Raw genomic sequence first — 22,333 nt, 5'->3', positions numbered from 1 at the left:
TAAACCGAGCTTTTCCGGTGAAAGTTCTTGTGAATAAATGCATAAATCCCCGAATTCTTTATAGACATAGACGTAAAACATTCTTGATTCTTGGTTAAAAGCAAAAAAAAAACGTGCAGTTAGCATTTATTTTACGTAAATATGTCGAAGTACGATGTTTGTCTGTCAGTCAATGTGGCAGCCGCCATATGTAAAGAGCTTTTCCAGTGAAAATTCTTGCAAATAAATGCATAAATCCCTGAATTCTTTCTAGATATGGACGTAAAACAGTCTTGATTCTTGGTTAAAAACAAAAATAACGTGCAGTTTGCATTTATTTTACGTAAATATGTGAAATAAGGATGCTAGTCTGTTAGACAATGTGGCGGCAGCCTTGCAACAAACAGCTTTTTACGTTGAAAATTCTTGTGAAAAAACGAAAAATAGAATGATAACCTTGAATCCTGGAATAAATCCCTCCTGAGACAATCCTTCCTGTTTGTATGTGGTACAGCTTTAGTACTTTTTCAACATAAAGCCGGCGTTGGATCGCTGCATGTGTTGCTGCGACCGACTGCGAATTACTGAAGCGGATTGTCGTATGGCCCCCTAGTCCGTTCCTACGCTGGCGACGTAACCCAAATTTCCACGTAAATCGGAATTAACTCATTAAGTACCCATAAATCTTAAAATAACTGCCAAAAGTCCAAAAGTATTGTATTTTGTTTAATGATGGAGGATACACTGCCCTCTGGTGACAGCATTGGGTCTGGTTGGACTGTCGCCTTGTATGACTGAGGAGCAGACTCGTCTGATATGGATAAAGGACAGCTGCTTCGTAAATCGAGGACTTTGTAACCCGGGGATGAGCTGTATATTTATTTAATGTATTGCTGTACTTGAAATATATTTTACCACATTGTATTAATTTGTTCTGCAAGGATTAATTGATTAACTTGAGTAATTTGATTACAAAAAAGATCAAATTAAACTTTGCTGCTTTGACTATTCGTTTAATTAAAGTGGTGCTATAATGGTTTGTTTTGAAAGTGTTTGCATTTAGTTTTATTGATTTGGACGGATACACTGCCTTTCACATGGCTGACTCCAGCTGCTCCCTGTTAAGACCAACATAAGCCAAGTTTTTGTTAGAGCTAATGTTTTTTAATGCATTCATAATTTAGTTTATTGGTATATTTAGCCATTTTTTGTTGGAATATGTGTTAACAATTTGTTAAGAGCATTGTAAAGATTAAAAAAAAAAAATTTGCATTTAAAGCATTTAAGCTAGCGGATGTTCGCTATGGAAGTTATCCAATTGTTCTTTTGTTGTACTTACTGTAGATCCTCATTTATTTATTTTTTTCTTTATACGTTTGAGGCTCAGCTCAGGTATTTAGATTTTCTACGTACCTTCTCCGATTACTCGATTATTTGAACTAACTAGTTCATCATCGACAACTAAAATAATCAATAGCTGCAGCCCTAGTATTAATAAATGGCAATGTATAATGAATGAATATTCATGTAATACATTGCTATATATTTCAAAATACACAATTAAGTTGCCACTTTCCATATATATTAGAATATATTGGAAAATATAAATAGTAAATCATATATATTACTTGATGTATTGCATGATATTTTCCTATCCACTTCAATATATTTTTGTTTCATAAGGGAAGCACTTTTAGTTCATCCTTATAATATCTGTAAATTTAATTCAAGATGTGTTTTAACATCTTTTATGTTTATTTTTCTTTCTCATGATAAAGCTGTTCATCATTATAATATCTGTAAATTTAATTCAAGATGTATTTTAACATCTTTTATGTTTATTTTTCTTTCTCATGATAAAGCTGTTCATTCTCTGCAAGCCTCTCCCAGTTCAAATGGATTGGACGTCATCTATCCTATTGCTCAGATGCACTCCTATATCATAAAACATGAGTGATTATGATGAAAGTGAATTTTGAAGCACACTTGCAACCCTTTTAGCCTACATTGTGTTCGGATCAATCAAAACAAAAAACAAAAAAACACTGCAACTGGAAATCTGTCATGCCTCCCCTTCCCAGACAATCAATACAGGAAGCAAAATATGGACATTTCTATCAATAAAATCAATTTCTTCCCCCAAGTCGCCACACAGCATCACACCAAATGACCGAAAACACAATTACACAGTCAAAACATGAATACCGCACTTTCTAAAATATGATGTTTACTACCACGAATGTTAAGCTCGTTGATACTAAAGACTGGGGGATTACGAGTGGAAAATATTTCCCGTAATCTTCCAAATCCATCAAACTACACTTGACTCATTGTGTCCGACATTTGCAACATACGCACTGAATTCACACTCTTAACACACAATATTTGACATATGTAGCCACCATTTGGTTGGACCATGACAAATCCCAAAAAATGCTTTAAAAAATCCAAACACTAGCATGTGCGTGTAGACACACAACCAACACATGCACAGATGTTCTACTTGTGAGCACAATTTCCCAGGGGGCCAAATGCTTAACCCTCAAGCTTTGCATCATAAAACAGCTACAGCTTCAGCCGCCTGAGAGCAACTGATTTAATGTAGCTACATGATCGTTTGCTGTTTTATTTAGTATCCTAATGGAGGAACCTGACAAAGGTCTGACAAGGACAGGATAGCGCTAGCAAAAACATGAAATGCATAAGTGGAATATTAGCTAATAAGGTTGTACTTAAACCAGAGGTGTCAAACTCATATTTGTTGCGGGCAAAATTATAGTTAGGGTTTGTACCAATGAAACAAGTAATCGACAATTAATTGACAATCAAATGTACCGACTATTTTGATCATCGATGAATCGTTTTGGAGACATTGTGGACTTAAAATTGTCTAAATCTTCGTTTTTAAGCTTCTGAAAATATTTTCTTACATTTTTTACTGTTGTATGTTTTTGCATATATATTTACTTGGTGAAAATTTTTTTCAACTTTTAGATGTATGGGCTTAATAAGAACAAATTGTAATATTTATCTAAAATAAGGGGGATAATCTTACACATAAATATTTCAACCACTCAAGACAAGATGGAGAAAATTACCGTAATTTTCGGTCTACAAGCCGCTACTTTTTTCTCGCCGTTTCTACCCTGAGGCTATTATAAGGAAGTGGCTTATTTATGTTTTATTTATATATATATATATATATATATATTTTTTTTTTTTTTTTTTTTACAAATGAGCTTCATATTCTCTTGTTATTTTTTTTTTAATGGATAATTAGACATATGTTACGGAGCCCCTATATTGACATCGACAGAAATAAAATAAATTTAAGCAATCTGATTAAGCAATCTGATAAACATTAGCATGATATAGCATTTAAGCTAGTGGACTTTTGTTATGCAAGTTAGCCAATTGCAAATATTGGCTAATATTTACAACAATTAGCTAACTTGCATAGCAAAAGTCCGCTAGTTTAAATGCTATATCATGCTAATGTTTACTATTGGTTAACTTACATAGCAAAAGTCTGCTAGTTTAAATGCTATATAATGCTAGTGTTTATTATTGGTTAACTTGCATAGCAAAAGACCGCTAGCCTAAATGCTTTATAATGCTAATGTTTTACCAGATGGTTTCTGGTGCGCACCAGATTGCTTAAATTTATTTTATTTCTGTCGATGTCTCAGCCACTACACTAGCACCGATAAAGCTTGCCAGGAGCTCGTCAGAATTACTCAAAAACTCAGGATTTTATAGATGAATATGGCTGCATCTGATACTCTATGCTGCTACTAAAGAACAATTTTAAATGGATGGGCATCCACTATTTGCTATGACAAGAGAAAGCGATGCTAGCGTTGATTAGCCGTTTTCCACTGGCATTCGGAGGACTTTATTGCCACAGTATGCTACAACAAAGCTGCTATATAAGGGCTAGCACTAGCTGTTTACAGCGTTTAAGTAGATTCCACTTCAAGCTTAAAAGGCAAGGTATAGTGATTATATTTATCTTTGCAAATGTAGTGACCTGTTTTTGTAAGTTGGCTTGTTTTCAAGCATTCACACAACACGTGTTGGTGATGTTAATGCGTGTTTATCTGGTTAATAAATATATTTTTGATCAATCAAATATTTCTGTGTAACATCTATGTAAATATCCAATGTTAATAGATAAAGACACCTGCGGCTTACAGTCAGGTACAGCATATATCAAGGGAGTTCCAAAAAAATCGATTATTAGATGCATCGCGATTTGATTCGTAAAGGTTCAAAAACGATGATTTTTTTCCCTAATAAGTTTATTACAGCCGCTCATAGCAGAATGAAATTCAAGACACGTCTGCCGCCCGGACAGTTTTAACGGACGCACGCACAACGTTATGATGGATGCTGCCGGTTACTGAGCGAGAGATTTACTCTTTTTCAAAAGACTGGAAAATAAATTTGTGTATGAGACAGGCAGACCTGGCGGTCGCGCTTCTGTGCGCAGATTATTATTTAGAGCGAGAGGGGAAGAGAGATCGTTCGTTGCTCCTTGTCTTTCAGATGTCCGGCAGTTTCAAGTCATGTCGATTGAAAAATGGCCTGCGTTTGTTGCTAGGACCCGTGTGCGTCTATAAGAGGTGAGTAAACGAACCCTCTTGTACTGTTTAGCCTTTATTGTTGTTGTGTTTGAGTTGTTAACAGTTAGCGCTGAGCGCTAAGCAAATTAGCTAATTCGCTAACATGTATTTCATATGCAGAACATGTAAAACCATGATTAAGTACAGCGGTAACACTACAAACGTGCAAAATAGTACAGCAATCTGTGAAAACAAAGTATTTTGGTTAAAAGAAGTCACTTCTAAGTTAAGAAGTTATGTCTAAAGACACTTTGTTTCCAGAAAATGTGTAAGTCCACCTGTGTAAATTTTATTGTATTGTTGAGAGAAATAAGTTCAATCATTAGGATATTTTAAATAAATAATGGACGTAAATTTGTTTGGCTACTTTATTAATTAGTTATGTACAATGCATCGATAATAGTTATAATTGTTATCATCGTTCAATAATCAAATCGTAGCACCCTGAATCGTAATCGAATCGAATCGTGGGGTGCCTAAGATGGCACACCCGTAGCATATACAGTGGGGCAAATAAGTATTTAATCAACCACAAATTGTGCAAGTTCTCCTACTTGAAAAGATTAGAGAGGCTTGTAATTGTCAACATGGGTAAACCTCAACCATGAGAGACAGAATGTGGAGAAAAAAAACAGAAAATTACATTGTTTGATTTTTAAAGAATTTATTTCCAAATTAGAGTGAAAAATAAGTATTTGGTCACCTACAAACAAGCAAGATTTCTGGCTGTCAAAGAGGTCTAACTTCTTCTAACGAGGTCTAACGAGGCTCCACTCATTACCAGTGTTGTTAATTTTACTTTAAAAAAGTAATTAATTACAGTTACAAATTACTTCTCCCAAAAAGTAATTGCGTTAGTAACTCAGTTACCTGAATGTAAGAGTAATTAGTTACTTGGCAAAGTAACTAGTGATATATATTTTTTTTTCTCAAAAAAAAAAAAAAAAAAAAAAAAACAGGTCACACAATGTGAAGCTTAAAGGGTTTGGGGGACAATTGGCCCTAGCCCAATTCTTTACCCTCAACTTAACTAGACAAAAGGGTATTGCGATAACTAGCTAGTAACCTTTGCTATGTGTGGAAGTCATTTAAAGTTGTGAATCAATCGTTAAAGTTGTTAAAATTTCTCCCGTTATTGCATTAGTTCCCTTCTGTCTACTTAAAACATGCGTAAGTTTTAAAACTGTTTCATCATTTAAAGATAGATTTAAGTTAAGATTTTGCCGATTTAGGAGCATTTTAGATAAAAAAAAAATTACTTAGGTTCGCTAGGAAGGATCTCTACATCAGGGCCTTCCTGAGAGGTCTACTGCTTTAAGATGGCGGCTGTTTACAAACGCATGTAGTCCTTAAAACATGTTGGCAATGCAGCAGTGTCTGTCATTTGCATCTAGTTCTATAATATGATATCTACCGTGTCATGTGGGTGTAGTTTGTCGGCTATGGCTGCAGTCAGGTATTATTGGAGCCACCTAGCATCGCGGTTGCAACGGCGTCTTCCCCACTCCTGCTCTGCTCTCGTTCCCGTGAGTCCGTTTCTCTGACTTTTTTTTATTCAACCAACTTAGTGACGCATAGTAACGCACGCCTTTCCCGCCTCAGTAACGGTAACGGCGTTGCCAAGATGAGAAAAGTAATTAATTAGATTACTCATTACTGAAAAAAATAACGCCGTTAGTAACGCCGTTATATTGTAACGCCGTTATTAACAACACTGCTCATTACCTGTATTAACGGCACCTGTTTTAACTCATTATCGGTATAAAAGACACCTGTCCACAACCTCAGTCAGTCACACTCCAAACTCCACTACGGCCAAGACCAAAGAGCTGTCGAAGGACACCAGAGACAAAATTGTAGACCTGCACCAGGCTGGGAAGACTGAATCTGCAATAGGTAAAACGCTTGGTGTAAAGAAATCAACTGTGGGAGCAATTATTAGAAAATGGAAGACATACAAGACCACTGATAATCTCCCATGATCTGGGGCTCCATGCAAGATCTCACCCCGTGGCGTCAAAATGATAACAAGAACGGTGAGCAAAAATCCCAGAACCACACGGGGGGACCAAGTGAATGACCTACAGAGAGCTGGGACCACAGTAACAAAGGCTACTATCAGTAACACAATACGCCGCCAGGGACTCAAATCCTGCACTGCCAGACGTGTCCCCCTGCTGAAGAAATTACACGTCCAGGCCTGTCTGCGGTTCGCTAGAGAGCATTTGGATGATCCATAAGAGGACTGGGAGAATGTGTTATAGTCAGATTAAACCAAAATAGAACTTTTTGGTAGAAACACAGGTTATCGTGTTTGGAGGACAAAGAATACTGAATTGCATCCATTGAAAACCATACCCACTGTGAAGCATGGGGGTGGAAACATCATGCTTTAGGGCTGTTTTTCCGCAAAGGGACCAGGACGACTGATCTGTGTAAAGGAAAGAATGAATGGGGCCATGTATCGAGAGATTTTCAGTGAAAATCTCCTTCCATCAGAAAGGGCATTGAAGATGAGACGTGGCTTAGTCTTTCAGCATGACAATGATCCCAAACACACAGCCAGGGCAACAAAGGAGTGGCTTCGTGAGAAGCATTTCAAGGTCCTGGAGTGGCCTAGCCAGTCTGCAGATCGCAACCCCATAGAAAATCTGTGGAGGGAGTTGAAAGTCCGTGTTGCCCAAAGACAGCCCCAAAACATCACTGCTCTAGAGGAGATCTGCATGGAGGAATGGGCCAAAATACCAGCAACAGTGTGTGAAAAGCTTGTGAAGAGTTACAGAAAACGTTTGGCCTCCATTATTGCCAACAAAGGGTACATAACAAAGTATTGAGATGAACTTTTGGTACTGACCAAATACTTATTTTCCACCATGATTAGCAAATAAGTTCTTTAAAAGTCAAACAATGTGATTTTCTGTTTTTTTTTCCACATTCTGTCTCTCATGGTTGAGGTTTACCCATGTTGACAATTACAGGCCTCTCTAATATTTTCAAGTGGGAGAACACAATTAGTGCATGACTAAATACTTATTTGCCCCACTGTATGTGGATTTATTTCTAAAATTTTGTGAAATTTGGCTGGTGCGGTTTATAATCAGGTGTGCTTTATAGTTCAGAATTTACGGTATTTGACTAGATTTAAGAAAAATAATTTTATTAAGACAATTATAATTTGCAGTGTGGGGACTGCAAAAACTTTATTTAAATTCTATTGTAGCCAGAAAATTGAAGTCACCACAACATGGCCCGAATCTGGCCCCCGGGTCACGAGTTTGACACTGGTTAAGATTTATGATCGTACTTACCGTTATAGGAGCAGAGCTAAAGCGAATTTTTCTGCTCGCAGGAACGTCCTCCTCGTTTTCCTCGGGCAGACCGGGAATCTCTGTCGTATGGGAGCCGGGGTCGTAGACGATATCTTCGTCGTCATCGTAGAGATCGTCCTCTGCATCGGTGCAACTCTCGCCCCAACCCTGATAACACGCGTCACCGTCCGCGTTGAAAATCACACGCTCGTTTCCGGCGTATTCCTCGTCGGGTTGGTCTTTGAGAGAATCTGGAGATGAGTCCTCTCTGGCGGGATCGTCTTGGGGTTCCGTGGTCGGAGTAGGTGGTTTAAGGGCGGCGTCCTCAAAATGTTTGTCGGTAATCACGTTATCGTTTGCAGATTCGTGGTTATCCTCGTTAAGGAATTGCCTCGTCGCCGAGTGTTTTTCGTCCTCGTCGCAGGAACCGTTGACCTGATTTCCATTCGTGGTAGCGTCAGATAGTTGCTTCTTATTGGCGTTATCTTTCGAGTCCTCGTCTCGTAGGTTTAGTTTCCGCGCCGAGGTTTCGGCCACCAAGCTTGGATTCAGTAGGTCCTCAGCAGATAAAGACGAAGGGAACTTCCCGCCGATCCTGTTGCGGTAACTCCCACGTATCGGAGATTGTCGCGCGTCGTCCTCGCTGAGATCTCCTTGGCGATGGAATCCGTCGGGTGAGTACAAAGCCCGTCTTCCGATTCCTCGGAAGGGCGTACCTTGGTTCTGCTGGTCGGCGTTTTCAAACACGGCGCTCAGCTGGCTGACGGTCGGCGAAGACGCTTCTGTTCTAGAGCAGAGTGAGTCCAGAGAGTCCGTACTACCCCTGTTGGACCTCGTGCCCCTCCAGTCGTCGAGATGCTCGTGCGAACCCCGTTTATCACGTCCGTAGGGGTACACCGGTGATTGCGACTGGTCGCGCGAATGCTGTTCAAAAAGCTTCCTGGTTTCCGAGAACTTTGCTCCTGCGCCTCCTACCCGTTCGGCCGAGGAAGAATGCTGGAGTTTTATCACCGATCCGTCAGCTTTGTTGATAAAATTGGTCGGTTTTACCATCTTTTGTGGCGAAGGGTCCTCTCGCCCCCTTGATTTGCCACTTTCCGAGCCCATCTGCATGAACATGTCTTTGATGCGGCTAACGTGGGCGCCGTATTGGCGTCCCCTAGGTTGCTTCCCCCGTTCGAGGTCTGTCGGTTTGGCGTTTCCGTCCATTTGAGGCTGGTCGAAGGCCTTCTTGAGGGCTTGAAACTCGGCCCGGTAGGCATTGCGGTGCGGGGAGGCACTCCGGAGGCTGCTCCTCTCCCCCGAGGCCTCCGTCTTCAGCATTATGATGTCTTTGGATTCAGCGGGGGCGTCAGCATCGCCGTGGCCTCATTAGATCTCAGAACTAAGCGTTCGCTCTGACCTACTGCAGTGCTGCCAAATCAGGTCCGATCGATGCTGTTTTAGAATCCTTTCAGGCCCGCTCATGCCTGCAAAGACAGAGACATTCCGTAAGGCGACAACTTGGCAACGAACGATTATGTTTCAGTGTCATTGACGGTGATACGTCCAATCCATTAGGGAAGCCACTAACAATTATTTTTGTGAGGCGACGAATCACCAATTATATCTGTGATTAGTCGACTAATGAGTTCGAATATAAATCACGTTAATTACTGTTTATATTACGGGAATCGGAATATTCATTTGTTCGTGTTTTACAGGCATTTTTAAACAAAAAATTATTAGAAATTAGAAAATATACAGTGTAAGATAGTGGAAGACAATGTTTTATTTTCAGTTACTTTTTTTTTAAAATAGTTTAAAAAAAGATATTTACTGCATTTTTTCTCAGAATTTGCTGTTTTGAGTTTAAAATTTTAAAAATGTAAAATGGATAAAAATTACTTTTTTTTAACCATTTTTAACCATTCATTTATCTAAATTTAAAAAAAGTGTAAAAACATTTAAAACTTTTTTTTAATCAAAAAGCTGATTTCATAAAATAAAAAAAATAGAATGAAGAATTTTTTGAATTTCTTTTTCAATTTAATTTTAAAAAATGACATTTTAATTAAAGAAGAAATGAATAAAGGAGTAACTCACTGCCATTGACGGCGATAGACTTCTAATCCATTTTGACCGGTAGGGGCTAGATTGCTGCTAGCTCCTCCTAGTCAAAAGTGATTGGACATTAGTTGCCATTAATGGCAAACAGCGCCAACTGATTACCTAAAATTCTGGAAGTTCAAATTAAAGCTGATGAATTATTTACGAATGAACTATGACCTCAGAAACTTTCACTCCAAGGTTTGAGTTCAACAGTATTTATTCAGTTGTGGTAACAATGATATGTAATTAATATCATGACTAGAATTTGGATGTGACATAAAAATTGCAATCTTCTCTCAAAATTAGAGACAAATTTTGGATTTTGCATTTTGTGCTCCAATGGAAATATCTGGTATATTCATAATACAACATACATGACATTGCGATGACATTATATTAAAACTGCCTTAATATCACAGTTATAAACAAACGGGTTCAAAAGTAACGTTATTTTCGGACTAGAAGCCGCTATTTTTTCCCTCATTTTGAATCCTGCGGCTTATTTGTTGATTTATTTGGGTTAATAGCTAACACTATGACAGCGGCATCATAAGACTGGCATAAGACGGTCATAATTATGACATGACACTATCATGGGCATTAATGAATGCTTATGACACATGTCATTAAGTGTCATCCGACAAATTATGTCACTAACTCCATTTATGTCCAGCTCGGATCTTTTACATCCATTCAAAAGTGAGATAATTTGACATCTGTAATAAGCATTCATTACAGTTTATGGCAGTGTCATGTCATAAGTATGATGATCTTATGACAGTCTTATGGCACCACTTTAAAATAAACTGTTACTAAATACCATAACTGGCCATTAATGAAACAACTGGGACAGTAACTGAAGAAATAATTCATACAGAACATGAATTTTGATTGTTATTTACATCTGTAGTGCTGCAATGCATGCTAGGAGGCATGTTGGACGAAAACAGTGTTTACAGCAGGCAGCAACAGAGGTTGACTGCCTCCCCCAAGGGAGACATGTTGGCCAGATGAAGCTTCTTGAAGCAATTCAGCTTTACAGCCTATTGGTTCAAAGCTTCATGGTGGTTCATTTGGTCTTATGACAGTTTTATGACACCGCTGTCAAATAAAGTGTTACCAGAATAGTTTGAATCGTGAATAGTTCCTTCATAATTTTCGATTATAAAATTAAAAGAATCATATAACCGGTTTTCCGTGATCAATCGGTGCCAAATAAAAACTGGAAGTGAGGTTAAAATCCATGCTTTTGAATCATGTTGAGGGCAGCTTACTTACCGTAATTTTCGGACTATAAATCACTATTTTTTTCCTTCATTTTGAATCCTGCAGCTTACTTCTTGATTTATTTGTGTTAATAGATAACACTTTAGTTGATTTTTTTTTCTTCTCAGGACAGTGTTGTGTCATTATTATGATTGTCTCATGACAGTATTATGGCGCTGCTGTCAAATAAAGTGTTACCAAATACCATAACTAGCAATTAATGAGACAACTGGAACAGTAACTGAAGAAATAATATGCACAGAAAATGAAGTTTGATTATTATTTTCATATTTGGATTAATAGGCAACACATGTCTCCTGGCATGCATTGCAGCACTACAGATGTAAATATCAATCAAAATTCTTCTGTGCTAATTATTTAATCAGTTACTGTTTCAGTTGTTCGATTAATCGCTTGTGGTATTTGGTAACACTTTATTTGACAGCGGTGTCATAAGACCGTAATAATTATGACTTGACACTATCATGGGCATTACTGAATGCTTATGACAGATCTCATTAAGTGTCATCCGGCAAATTAAAATTAAATTAAAGTGAGATAAATTGTCAGATAACACTCAGTGACATCTGTTATAAGCATTCAGAAATACTCATGACAGTGTCATGTCATAATTATGATTGCCTAATGACAGTCTTATGGTGCCACTGTCAAATAGTCTTACCAAATACCATAACTAGCAATTGATGAAACAACTGGAACAGTAACTGAAGTAATGATTAGCAGATAACATGATTTTTGACTGCTATTTTCATCTGTAGCGCTGGAATGCATGCTAGGAGGCATGTTGAACAACAACAGTGTTGACAACAGGCGACAGCAGAGGTTGACCGTCTCCCCCATGGGAGCAGTGACGGCCAAATGAAGCTTCTTGAAGCAATGAAGTTTTGAACCAATTAGCTGCAAAGCTTCATTCATGGTGGTTCATTTGGTCTAATGACAGTCTTATGATGCTACTGTCAAATTAAGTGTTACTGGTTCATATCTTTTGGTGTAAATATCCCATAATACATTGAGGACAGCTGCGGCTTAGACTCTGGTGCAGTTTATCTATAAACTAGGGCTGTCAAACGATTAAAATTTTTAATCGAGTTAATCACAGCTTAAAAATTAATTAATCGTCATTAATCGCAATTCAAACCATCTATAAAATATGCCAGATTTTTCTGTAAATTACTGTTGGAATAGAAAGATAAAACACAAGACGGCTATATACATTCAACACAGGGCCGGCCCAGCCTATACGCATACAATGCAGCTGCTTAGGGCCCCTGACCACTAGGGGGCCCCCAATCTGGCAATTGTTAAATTTATATTCTATTTTGTTTACTACAGTTTGCTTTATTTGACTTTTGTGAGTTTTGATACTTGATTACAAGCTTCAAAAAATAAAATTTCTTCCTGAACTTCTTTCTTTCCTTTTTTTAGAAAAAGGTTTGGCGCGATCTACTGTAAGTACTGACAATCATTTGGGGTGAGAAGTTTGAAGTATGCAGTGCAACAAAATCTGATTAATATACAAAATATGGACGTATGTCTCGGATTGCATGTATGGGTTTTACAGTACACTGTGACGAAATGGTGGGCCAAAAATATGGACCCCTTTGCATTATCTTGCTTAGGGCCCCCAAATGGCCTGGGCTGGCCCTGATTAAACATACGTTACATAAGTACTGTATTTGTTTATTATAACAATAAATCAACAAGATGGCATTAACATTATTAACATTCTGTTAAAGCGATCCATGGATAGAAAGACTTGTAGTTCTTAAAAGATAAATGAAATTTTATATTAAAACCCCTCAATGTTTTCGTTTTCTTAAAATTTGTAAAATTTTCAATCAAAAAAAAAATTTGTAGCTCGCCATTGTTGATGTCAATAATTAAAGAATGCTCATGGTGCTGAAACCCATAAAATCAGTCGCAGCCAAGCGCCAGCAGAGGGCGACAAAACACCAAAAAAACACAAGTAACAATTGGACATGACACTGTGCTGTCATTTTAATCTGTTTGAGCAGGGCATGTGCGTTAAATGCGTCAAATATTTTAACGTGATTAATTTAAAAAAATTAATTACTACCCATTAATGCCATAATTTTGACAGCCCTACTATAAACAACTGCCGTTTTCGTATTAAATTTGGTGGGTGGCGGCCTATAGTCAGGTGCGCCTTATAGTCCGAAAATTACGGTACTAACAAACTGTACTGAAGTCATGGGCTGCCATTGACCGCAATAGACGTCCAATCCATTTGAACTGTTCAAAATGGCAGTCAACGAGTTAATCTGTAGCATCGTTTAGTATGAAAGTCAACTGTAGTTAAATATTCCATACCACCAAGCATTAATGTTTAATCCTGCTTTGCAATGCATTCCAGGGGGGAGGAGGGACACAATACATACAATGCAATGCATACACTCAACTAAGGCGACCAGCAGCATGCTCTCAAATCCAAATATGCTTTGATAATATGCATGGTTGACTATACCGCGTGCAAAAAGTGCTGCTTAAAATGCAAATAACACTCCTGACCTGCACGAGAGAGGAAAGTGAACTTGCTATATTTGATAATAATCCAGTATGAGACAAACAGGCGATGCACATCAGCCACACCGCATTCGAAATGACAGCTCGGCTTATTTTTTATACGTCTATTTGAATAGGAAACGGTAACCACAGCACTCTAGTCTACCCATAAAAAATAAGTTAAAGGCGTCACAACAACGCTCGGGAGCAACAAAAACAAAAGAGTCCCACTTACATTGATGACGAAAACGCCACACGCGGTTGACGCCGAAGCAAAACACGGACTCTCTCGCCGCAAAACCCTACAAGAAGAGCATTTCGAGCCCACGCTTGTTCCGCGAGTCCCGGACGGAATGTAGCCGTCTATAGCGCCATTGCAGGCGGCGGCGACGGGGTGATGCTTCCCCGGCGCGGCTGGGTTTGCATCCCGGCTGCGGCGTCCACTGGGCGGCAGCGTTCCTAATCCAAAACACGTCAATTGTCTTATTTTTTTTATTTTTTTTTTCTCCTCCCGATGGAATCGTCCGGCGTGGCAGGTGTTCGAACCCGAGCGATGGAGTGGTTCGGTCCGCGGTGGTGGGCTGCAGTCTGGCACAAATAGCAGCACGCAGCTTCTGCAACTTCACACGCTGCCTGCTGCGCATCATCATGAGTGGGTGGGGTAAACAGGGTCAAGGACCACCAGGTTTCCCCCCAACCTGCTCCATTACTATAAAATGGATTGGTTGTGTTCAAAAATTGATCAAATTACGACTTTTAACCCTCGATCCATCCATTCTGTGTCTTTCTATTGTGTTATAATTTTCTTGTCAGGGGCAAATCAAGTGTTGTGGACTTTTGCCAGGTTATGGTGGGCTTTTAAAAGCACACAAAACGTTTTGTTTTATTTCCACAAGATTATTTGGCACCTGGCTGTAACATATGTAAAAATATGAAATGGGGACGCACCGAAATGAAGTACAATTGATCATAATCATAGGCGGAGTTTGACTTTTGGGGCAGAGGGGGCACAACATGTTGATGACCCCGAAACGCAGTGTCAGCAATAAAATTAATTTACAAGAATATTTATAATAATAAGTTGAAAATGAGCGTTTTTGGTTTCCCATCATTCTTGAGGGAAATTCCTAATCAGGCTGCTTAGGCTATACTTTTCGCCAAGATCGTCATCCATTGAATATGGTACGCCCGCCAGTGTCGTGCCAATGTAGTTACCCCAGTCAAAAATTATATCCCCTGGCCGGAGCCACTGCGCTACACTGATTTGCTTGCCTGGCAAAGCCAGACTATTCTCCCTGTATTTTTTTAACACTGTGAAATCAAAATCAAATCGTTCAATCATATTCTTAACGAGTAACGTCACTCTTGCGCGCCGAAAGTCGTGTCTACAACAACACAGATGGCGAACGGGAGAGCCGAGAATATGTTCCAATCCGCGGTAAAACCAGTTTTAAAAGACCAAAAACTAGGGCTGTCAAAATTATCGCGTTAACGGGCGGTAATTAATTTTCTAAATTAATCACGTTAAAATATTTGATGCAATTAACGCACATACCCTTCTCAAACAGATTAAAATGACAGCAGTGTAATGTCCGCTTGTCACTTGTTTTTTGTTGTTTGGCGCCCTCTGCTGGTGCTTGGGTCCAAATGATTTTATGGGTTTGGGGAGTGAGCATGGTGTAATTATTGACATCAACAATGGCGAGCTACTAGTTTATTTTTTTATTGAAAATTTTACAAATTTTAATAAAACAAAAACATTAAGAGGGGTTTTAATATAAAATTTCTATAACTTGTACTAACATTTATCTATTTAGAACTACAGGTTTTTCTATCCATGGATCGCTTTAAGAGAATGTTAATAATGTTAATGCCATCTTGTTGAGTTATTGTTATAATAAACAAATACAGTACTTATGTACCATATGTTGAATGTACAGTTGTGGTCAAAAGTTTACATACACTTGTGAAGAACATAATGTCATGGCTCTCTTGAGTTTCCAGTTATTTCTACAACTCTGATTTTTCTCTGATAGAGTGATTGGAACAGATACTTCTTTGTCACAAAAAACATTCATGAAGTTTGGTTTTTTTATGACTTTATTATGGGTGAACAGAAAAAAGTGATCAAATCTGCTGGGTCAAAAATATACATACAGCAGCGCTAATATTTGGTAACATGTCCCTTGGCCATTTTCACTTCAATTAGGCGCTTTTGGTAGCCATCCACAAGCTTCTGGCAAGCTTCTGGTTGAATCTTTGACCACTCCTCTTGACAGAATTGGTGCAGTTCAGTTAAATTTGATGGCTTTCTGACATGGACTTGTTTCTTCAGCATTGTCCTCAAGTTCTCAATGGGGTTTAAGTCAGGACTTTGGGAAGGCCATTCGAAAACCTTAATTCCAGCCTGATTTAGCCATTCCATTACCACTTTTGATGTGTGTTTGGGGTCATTGTCCTGTTGGAACACCCAACTGCGCCCAAGACCCAATCTTCGGGCTGATGACGTTAGGTTATCTTGAAGAATTCCTTCTTCATTATCCCATTAACTCTCTGTAAAGCACCAGTTCCTTTGGCAGCAAAACAGCACCACAGCATAATACTACCACCATCGTGCTTGACGGTAGGCATGGTGTACTTGGGGTTAAAGGCCTCACTTTTTCTCCTCCAAACATATTGCTGGGCATTGTGGCCAAACAGCTCGATTTTTGTTTCGTCTGACCACAGAACTTTCTTATCTTTGTCCATGTGATCAGCAGCAAACTTCAGTCGAGCCTTAAGGTGCCACTTTTGGAGCAAGGGCTTCCTTCTTGCACGGCAGCCTCTCAGTCCATGGAGATGCAAAACACGCTTGACTGTGGACACTGACACCTGTGTTCCAGCAGCTTCTAAATTCTTGGCAGATCTGCGTTTTGGTGATTCTCGGTTGAATCTTCACCCTCCTGACCAATTTTCTCCCAGCAGGAGGTGATAGCTTGCGTTTTCTTCCTGATAGTGGCAGTGACAAAACAGTGCCATGCACTTTATACTTACAAACAATTGTTTGCACTGTTGCTCTTGGGACCTGCAGCTGCTTTGAAATGGCTCCAAGTGACTTACCTGACTTGTTTAAGTCAATGATTCGCTTTTTCAGATCCATGTATGTATATTTTTGACCCAGCAGATTTGATCATGTTTTCTGTTAACCCATAATAAAGTCATAAAAGAACCAAACTTCATGAATGTTTTTTGTGACAAAGAAGTATGTGTTCCAATCACTCTATCGGAGAAAAATCAGAGTTGTAGAAATAACTGGAAACTCAAGAGAGCCATGACATTATGTTCTTCACATCCTCACAAGTGTATGTAAACTTTTGACCACAACTGTATATACTAATCTTGTCTTATCTTTCCATTCCAACAATAATTTACAGAAAAATATGGCACATTTTATAGATGGTTTCAATTGCGATTAATTACGATTAATTAATTTTTAAGCTGTAATTAACTCGATTAAAAATTTTAATCGTTTGACAGCCCTACCATAAACACATCGAAACAAGTCATTGACAACACTCAACATGGCTCGCGCTAGCCATGTTGAATAAACTTCTCCATTCTCCGTTTACGCTAATTACTTGTCGCTTTAACAACATCACGTCTGCCCGTCGCTGATTGGTCCACTCCGCTGTCTGTTTGCTGTGGCTTGCTCCGCCCTTGGAATTTGATCCGCCGGACGGTCGCCAGACTCAATCGCTGGAACAGCGGTGAGTTTGGTATACCAGGCAACTGATTTGCTTGATTTCCGTGTTTTTGTTTTAAAACATGGCACATCCATAAAATTTTTTAAAAATAAAATAAAATAAAAATATTCTGTCGTATAACATGACATACATACTGAACGTGAAAAAGGCCATGTTTCACAGTTTTACTCGTAGGATGACCTATAACTGTTATTACTGTAATTCAAGTCTTGTATGGAGTTTCTCCAGTTTAATAAACGTCGATGTCCAAAATATATAACTGTGGTTCTTTTCTGGCTTCAATTTATTGTTTAAGTACGCATAACTCATAACTAATGTGTGTGTGTGCACTCCCGCGGGCAGTGGACACAATTTTTGACGGGGGGTAACTACATTGGCAAGACACCGGTGGTGGCTCTGTTGTACAATTAGCCTCTATAGTGGGGCAAATTGAATTTCCGCTCACCATTTTGTCGGTGGTCTCTGGCGTTTCATGGTCCCATTTTCAATCCTTGGTTCTTGCTCAATAGTTGTTGTCGCTTTTGAAACCGTAGGTTTGAAAAAAATTACGTATATCGTATATTTATGCACCTGAGTCCAAGTCACCTGATTTTGAGAATCTGCTGATACTGAGTCCCGATCTGATAACGAAAAAGTTTTTTTTTTTTTTTTTTTTTTAAACAAAAGATTCAGACATTTTACTGTCTCATCGTGTCACCTTCATATTTACCCTAAACCCATAAAAGACAGCTGCTCAAAGATTTAGGTACACAAATTGTGAATTTCTTGGTCCTCTGATAATGTAGAATATACACGCAGACATTTTGTGATGTCAGTTATACCCACAACTCGAGCACAAGTGTATGTGATAATGGATAATAACGACATAACTGGGAGATATGGCAGCATCCTGGTTAAAATAGAATTGGACGTCTTGCCCTGTCAATCGCAGCCAGTGAGTTTAATGAGTGCCTTATAAAGGGTTAATATTTTGGTGACCGAATTTCAGTGGCATGTCTGATGGGCAATCACTTAAAATGTTCCTCATCCACCTCATCCTCGTGAAGGCTATGACCTATATATAAAATCGTTGCGGCGTATTCACATACAGGCTAAATAGTGTTATGTGAAGATGTTGCTTAGCAACATAAAAATAATCGTGAGGGTGAGAGAACATAACGGCAACACGCAACCCTAAATTGTGAATCAGCCTGGGGAGAAAGCATGATGTGTTCAAATTCTTGAACCATATTAATATACACTAGTGGTCATAGGTTTGGGGACACTTCCCCATTCATTAGGATGGGAAAGTGTCCGAAAACGTTTGAATGTGGGTGTCATTGATTAATATATTGATTTTTTTTTTTTTTTTTAATAGGAAACATCATTAATTATTTTTATTTTAAATATATTCACTTCCAGCTCTTGTCACAGGGTATGTGTTGTGGTAGTTGGTAAAAGATGTACAGTACCATAATGTTCGGACTATAAGGCCGCGACCCACCAAATTTGATACGAAAATGGCATGTGAAACATTTAAACTGTTCAGACCAACCGGACACTTAGACTTCCATTCTCTGTGTCAAACTGGCATTTGTTCATACATAAGCCATAGCTGTCCTCACTGTATTATGGGATATTTACACCAAAAAGATATTAACCGGAAACACTGTATTTGACAGCGACTGTCAAATAATACTGTCATAAGATCAAATTAACCACCATGAAGCTTTGAACCGAACTGAATTGCATCTGAAGAACACCATACCCACTTTGAAGCATGGGGGTGGAAACATGTTTTGGGGCTGTTTTTCTGCTAAGGGACCAGGACGACTGATCTGTCTAAAGGAAAAAATGAATGGAGCCATGTATCGAGAGATTTTGAGTGAAAATCTCCTTCCATCAGCAAGGGCATTGAAGATGAGACGTGGCTGGGTCTTTCAGCATGACAATGATCCCAAATACACAGCCAGGGCAACAAAGGAGTGGCTTTGTAAGAAGCATTTCAAGGTCCTGGAGTGGCCTAGCCAGTCTCCAGATTTCAACCCCATAGAAAATCTGTGGAAGGAGTTGAAACTCTGTGTTGCCCAATGACAGCTCCAAAACGTCACTTCTCTAGAGGAGATCTGCATGGAGGAATGGGCCAAAATACTAGCAACAGTGTGTGAAAAGCTTGTGAAGAGTTACAGAAAACGTTTGGCCTCCGTTATTGCCAACAAAGGGTTCATAACAAAGTATTGAGATGAACTTTTGGTATTGACCAAATACTTATTTTCCACTCTAATTTGGAAATAAATTCTTTAAAAATCAAACAATGTGATTTTCTGTTTTTTTTTCTCCACATCGTGTCTCTCATGGTTGAGGTTTACCCATATTGACAATTTAAGGCCTCTCTAATATTTTCAAATGGGAGAACTTGCACTATTAGTGGTTGACTAAATACTTATTTGCCCCACTGTATATATTCAGTTACTGTTCCAGTTGTTTCATCAATTGCTTGTTATTAGAGGTGTGCGAAATTTCCGATTCTTAGTTTATTCGCCATTAGGCCGTAGAAGATTCGAGAACGATTCACAAACATCCAAATTCCGATTATTGAAATATGCCAAGTAAAGCGAAACTAAAACACAGCGCGGTCTTCGTGACGGAATGAGGAACGGACCGAGCGTAAACATCATGCTTGTTATTACCCAGGTAATGACAATGCTCAACTCATGGTTCTGGGTCAACTCATGCCGCTAGATAAGAAAACAATAATACCTGACTGCTGCTGACAGCTGCTACAAACTACGCCCACATAATGTTACGGTAAATATCACATGTATAAAGAACTAGATGCGAAATGACAGACTCGGCGGCGTTAGCAGCACATGTATAGAAAACTAGATGCGAATTGCCTTAAAATGGCGGCAATAGTAAACAGCCGCCATCTTAAGTCAGTAGGCTTCCCGGAAGGCCGTTACAGCGAACCTAATTAACTTTTTATCTAAAATATTCCTAAATCGGCAAAATCTTGAATCTATCTTTAAAGGATGAAACAATTTCAAAACGTGCACATGTCGAAAGTAGACAGAAGGGAAATTTTGGAATGACGGGAATTTTAACAACTTTAACATTTGATTCACAACATTAAATTAATTGATTGTAGTTTAAAGCTGCTGATACAGAGTGGGAACTTGAGTATTTTATTTACTGTTTTGATTTGTTAACTTGATACAGAAAATGATACAGAAATAGTTGTTTATTTAAGCCGGGAGGGGATTTTTGTACAATTTTTGTAACTAGTTTTAGAAAAATTAAAAGCAGCTAATAGCTGGGGGTGGGGCTTTTCAATTGGGTCTACTGCAGTAAATGGCAGCAATAGTTTTTATCTTTATATATATTGATAAAATATGCACAGTACTGTATATATTTCTTAAATATAAATAGGGATATTTTCTCATTTTTGTGTAAGTATTGAAAATATTTCAAAATATATGGCGGAAAACACTCAGGTGACTTGGAGTTCCGCTCTGAGACCTCCAATTTGGTCGAATTTCTAGATAGTCCTATATGCATGTGTGATACATCATTGGAAAGCTTAAAATCTCAATTTTCTGGGGAAAGAAAAATTTTGAACAGGAGGGCATTAAAAAATAAATAAAATTAAAACCCTAAACCCTGACTAGAGGTTAAGAGCATGAAAGCGCATAATTAAAGACGCCATGATTTTAACGAGACATTATCGCGTACTTACCTTGTTTCGATCCAAAAACTCAGTGTAGCATGTTTTACCGAGTGCCAAGACGCAGCTGTGAATGGCCACAGCCGGATTTCATCTAAAATATCGGGGAAAATGCGACAGTAGCAAAAAAAATAAATACAAATAAGCGATCGTTATGAGGCAGATATCCGTAAACTATTTAGACACTATTTTTTCATTGTCACGTAATTTGTTTAAAAGTTTAAACTATGCGAGTGAATAATTTCATAACATTATTTTTTGAAAACTAAAAATTAGACATCTATTAATTATTCTAAGCTAAAAATTATAGACATTTCGAATAATAAATACTAGTCATATCAGGTCATTTGGGAACATTTGGGCGGCGCGGCCTAGTCATCAGGTCATTTGGGAACCTTTGGGGGGCGTGCCCTAGTCATATCAGGTCATTTGGTGATACTTGGTGGGCGTGGCCTAGCCATATCAGGTCATTTGGGGACGTTTGGGGGGCGTGGCCTAGTCATACAGTACTGTGTACTTCTAGGCAGGTGTCCTGGCTAAAACTTTTGCACAGTAGTGTATATATATATATATATATATATATATATATATATATATATATATATATATACACACACAGTACATATACAGCACAGTACTGTATATAGTCATTTGGGGACATTTGGGAGCGTGGCCTAGTCATATCAGGTCAATTGGGGACGTTTGGGGGCGGGGCCTAGTCATGTCAGGTCATTTAGGAACAGTTGGGGGCGTGGCCTAGTCATATCAGGTTCTTTTTATGGCTGGATTGAAACAAAAGCGGTTGCACGGTGTCTGTAAACGGGGGTCTTCAGGATAAAACGGACACATTTTTAAAAAGTATGGGGGCTTAATGTGTCACGAAACCGCTATGGCAGCATACAGACATATTGTTCTATCAAACACAACAGTTCTTTTGGCTTAAAATACAGCAGTTTATTTTAAAGAGGAGTGCAAGAGCAGAAACTGCTTTTTCAACCTTGTCTTGTGTTTTCCACCATATATAAAGTCCTTTGACTCGTTTAGTGTTTCCACTTTCGTTTTTTAAAAATGACC

General features: G+C 38.6%; 1 protein-coding gene across 3 annotated transcripts in view; it reads right to left on the bottom strand.

Moving 5' to 3' along the window:
* The window catches only part of ppp1r9a (protein phosphatase 1, regulatory subunit 9A), a 97,864-nt gene that overhangs the window by 69,704 nt on the left and 5,827 nt on the right, over window positions 1-22,333 (bottom strand). For 2 of the 3 annotated variants that reach the window (XM_057828450.1, XM_057828453.1), the window contains exons 1-2: window positions 14,049-14,411; window positions 7,913-9,381 (exon numbers count right to left, since the gene is read on the bottom strand). In XM_057828450.1, the coding sequence (XP_057684433.1) occupies window positions 7,913-9,235 (1,323 nt within the window). In that variant the 5' untranslated portion in view covers window positions 9,236-9,381; window positions 14,049-14,411. Of the gene's footprint in view, window positions 1-7,912; window positions 9,382-14,048; window positions 14,412-22,333 lie in introns of those variants that run through there. The other variant, XM_057828452.1, reaches the window with a different exon arrangement.

The sequence above is a fragment of the Corythoichthys intestinalis genome, chromosome 22, assembly GCF_030265065.1.
Source record: "Corythoichthys intestinalis isolate RoL2023-P3 chromosome 22, ASM3026506v1, whole genome shotgun sequence".
Taxonomy (NCBI): domain Eukaryota; kingdom Metazoa; phylum Chordata; class Actinopteri; order Syngnathiformes; family Syngnathidae; genus Corythoichthys; species Corythoichthys intestinalis.
This window is presented reverse-complemented; position numbering and strand designations above follow the sequence as displayed.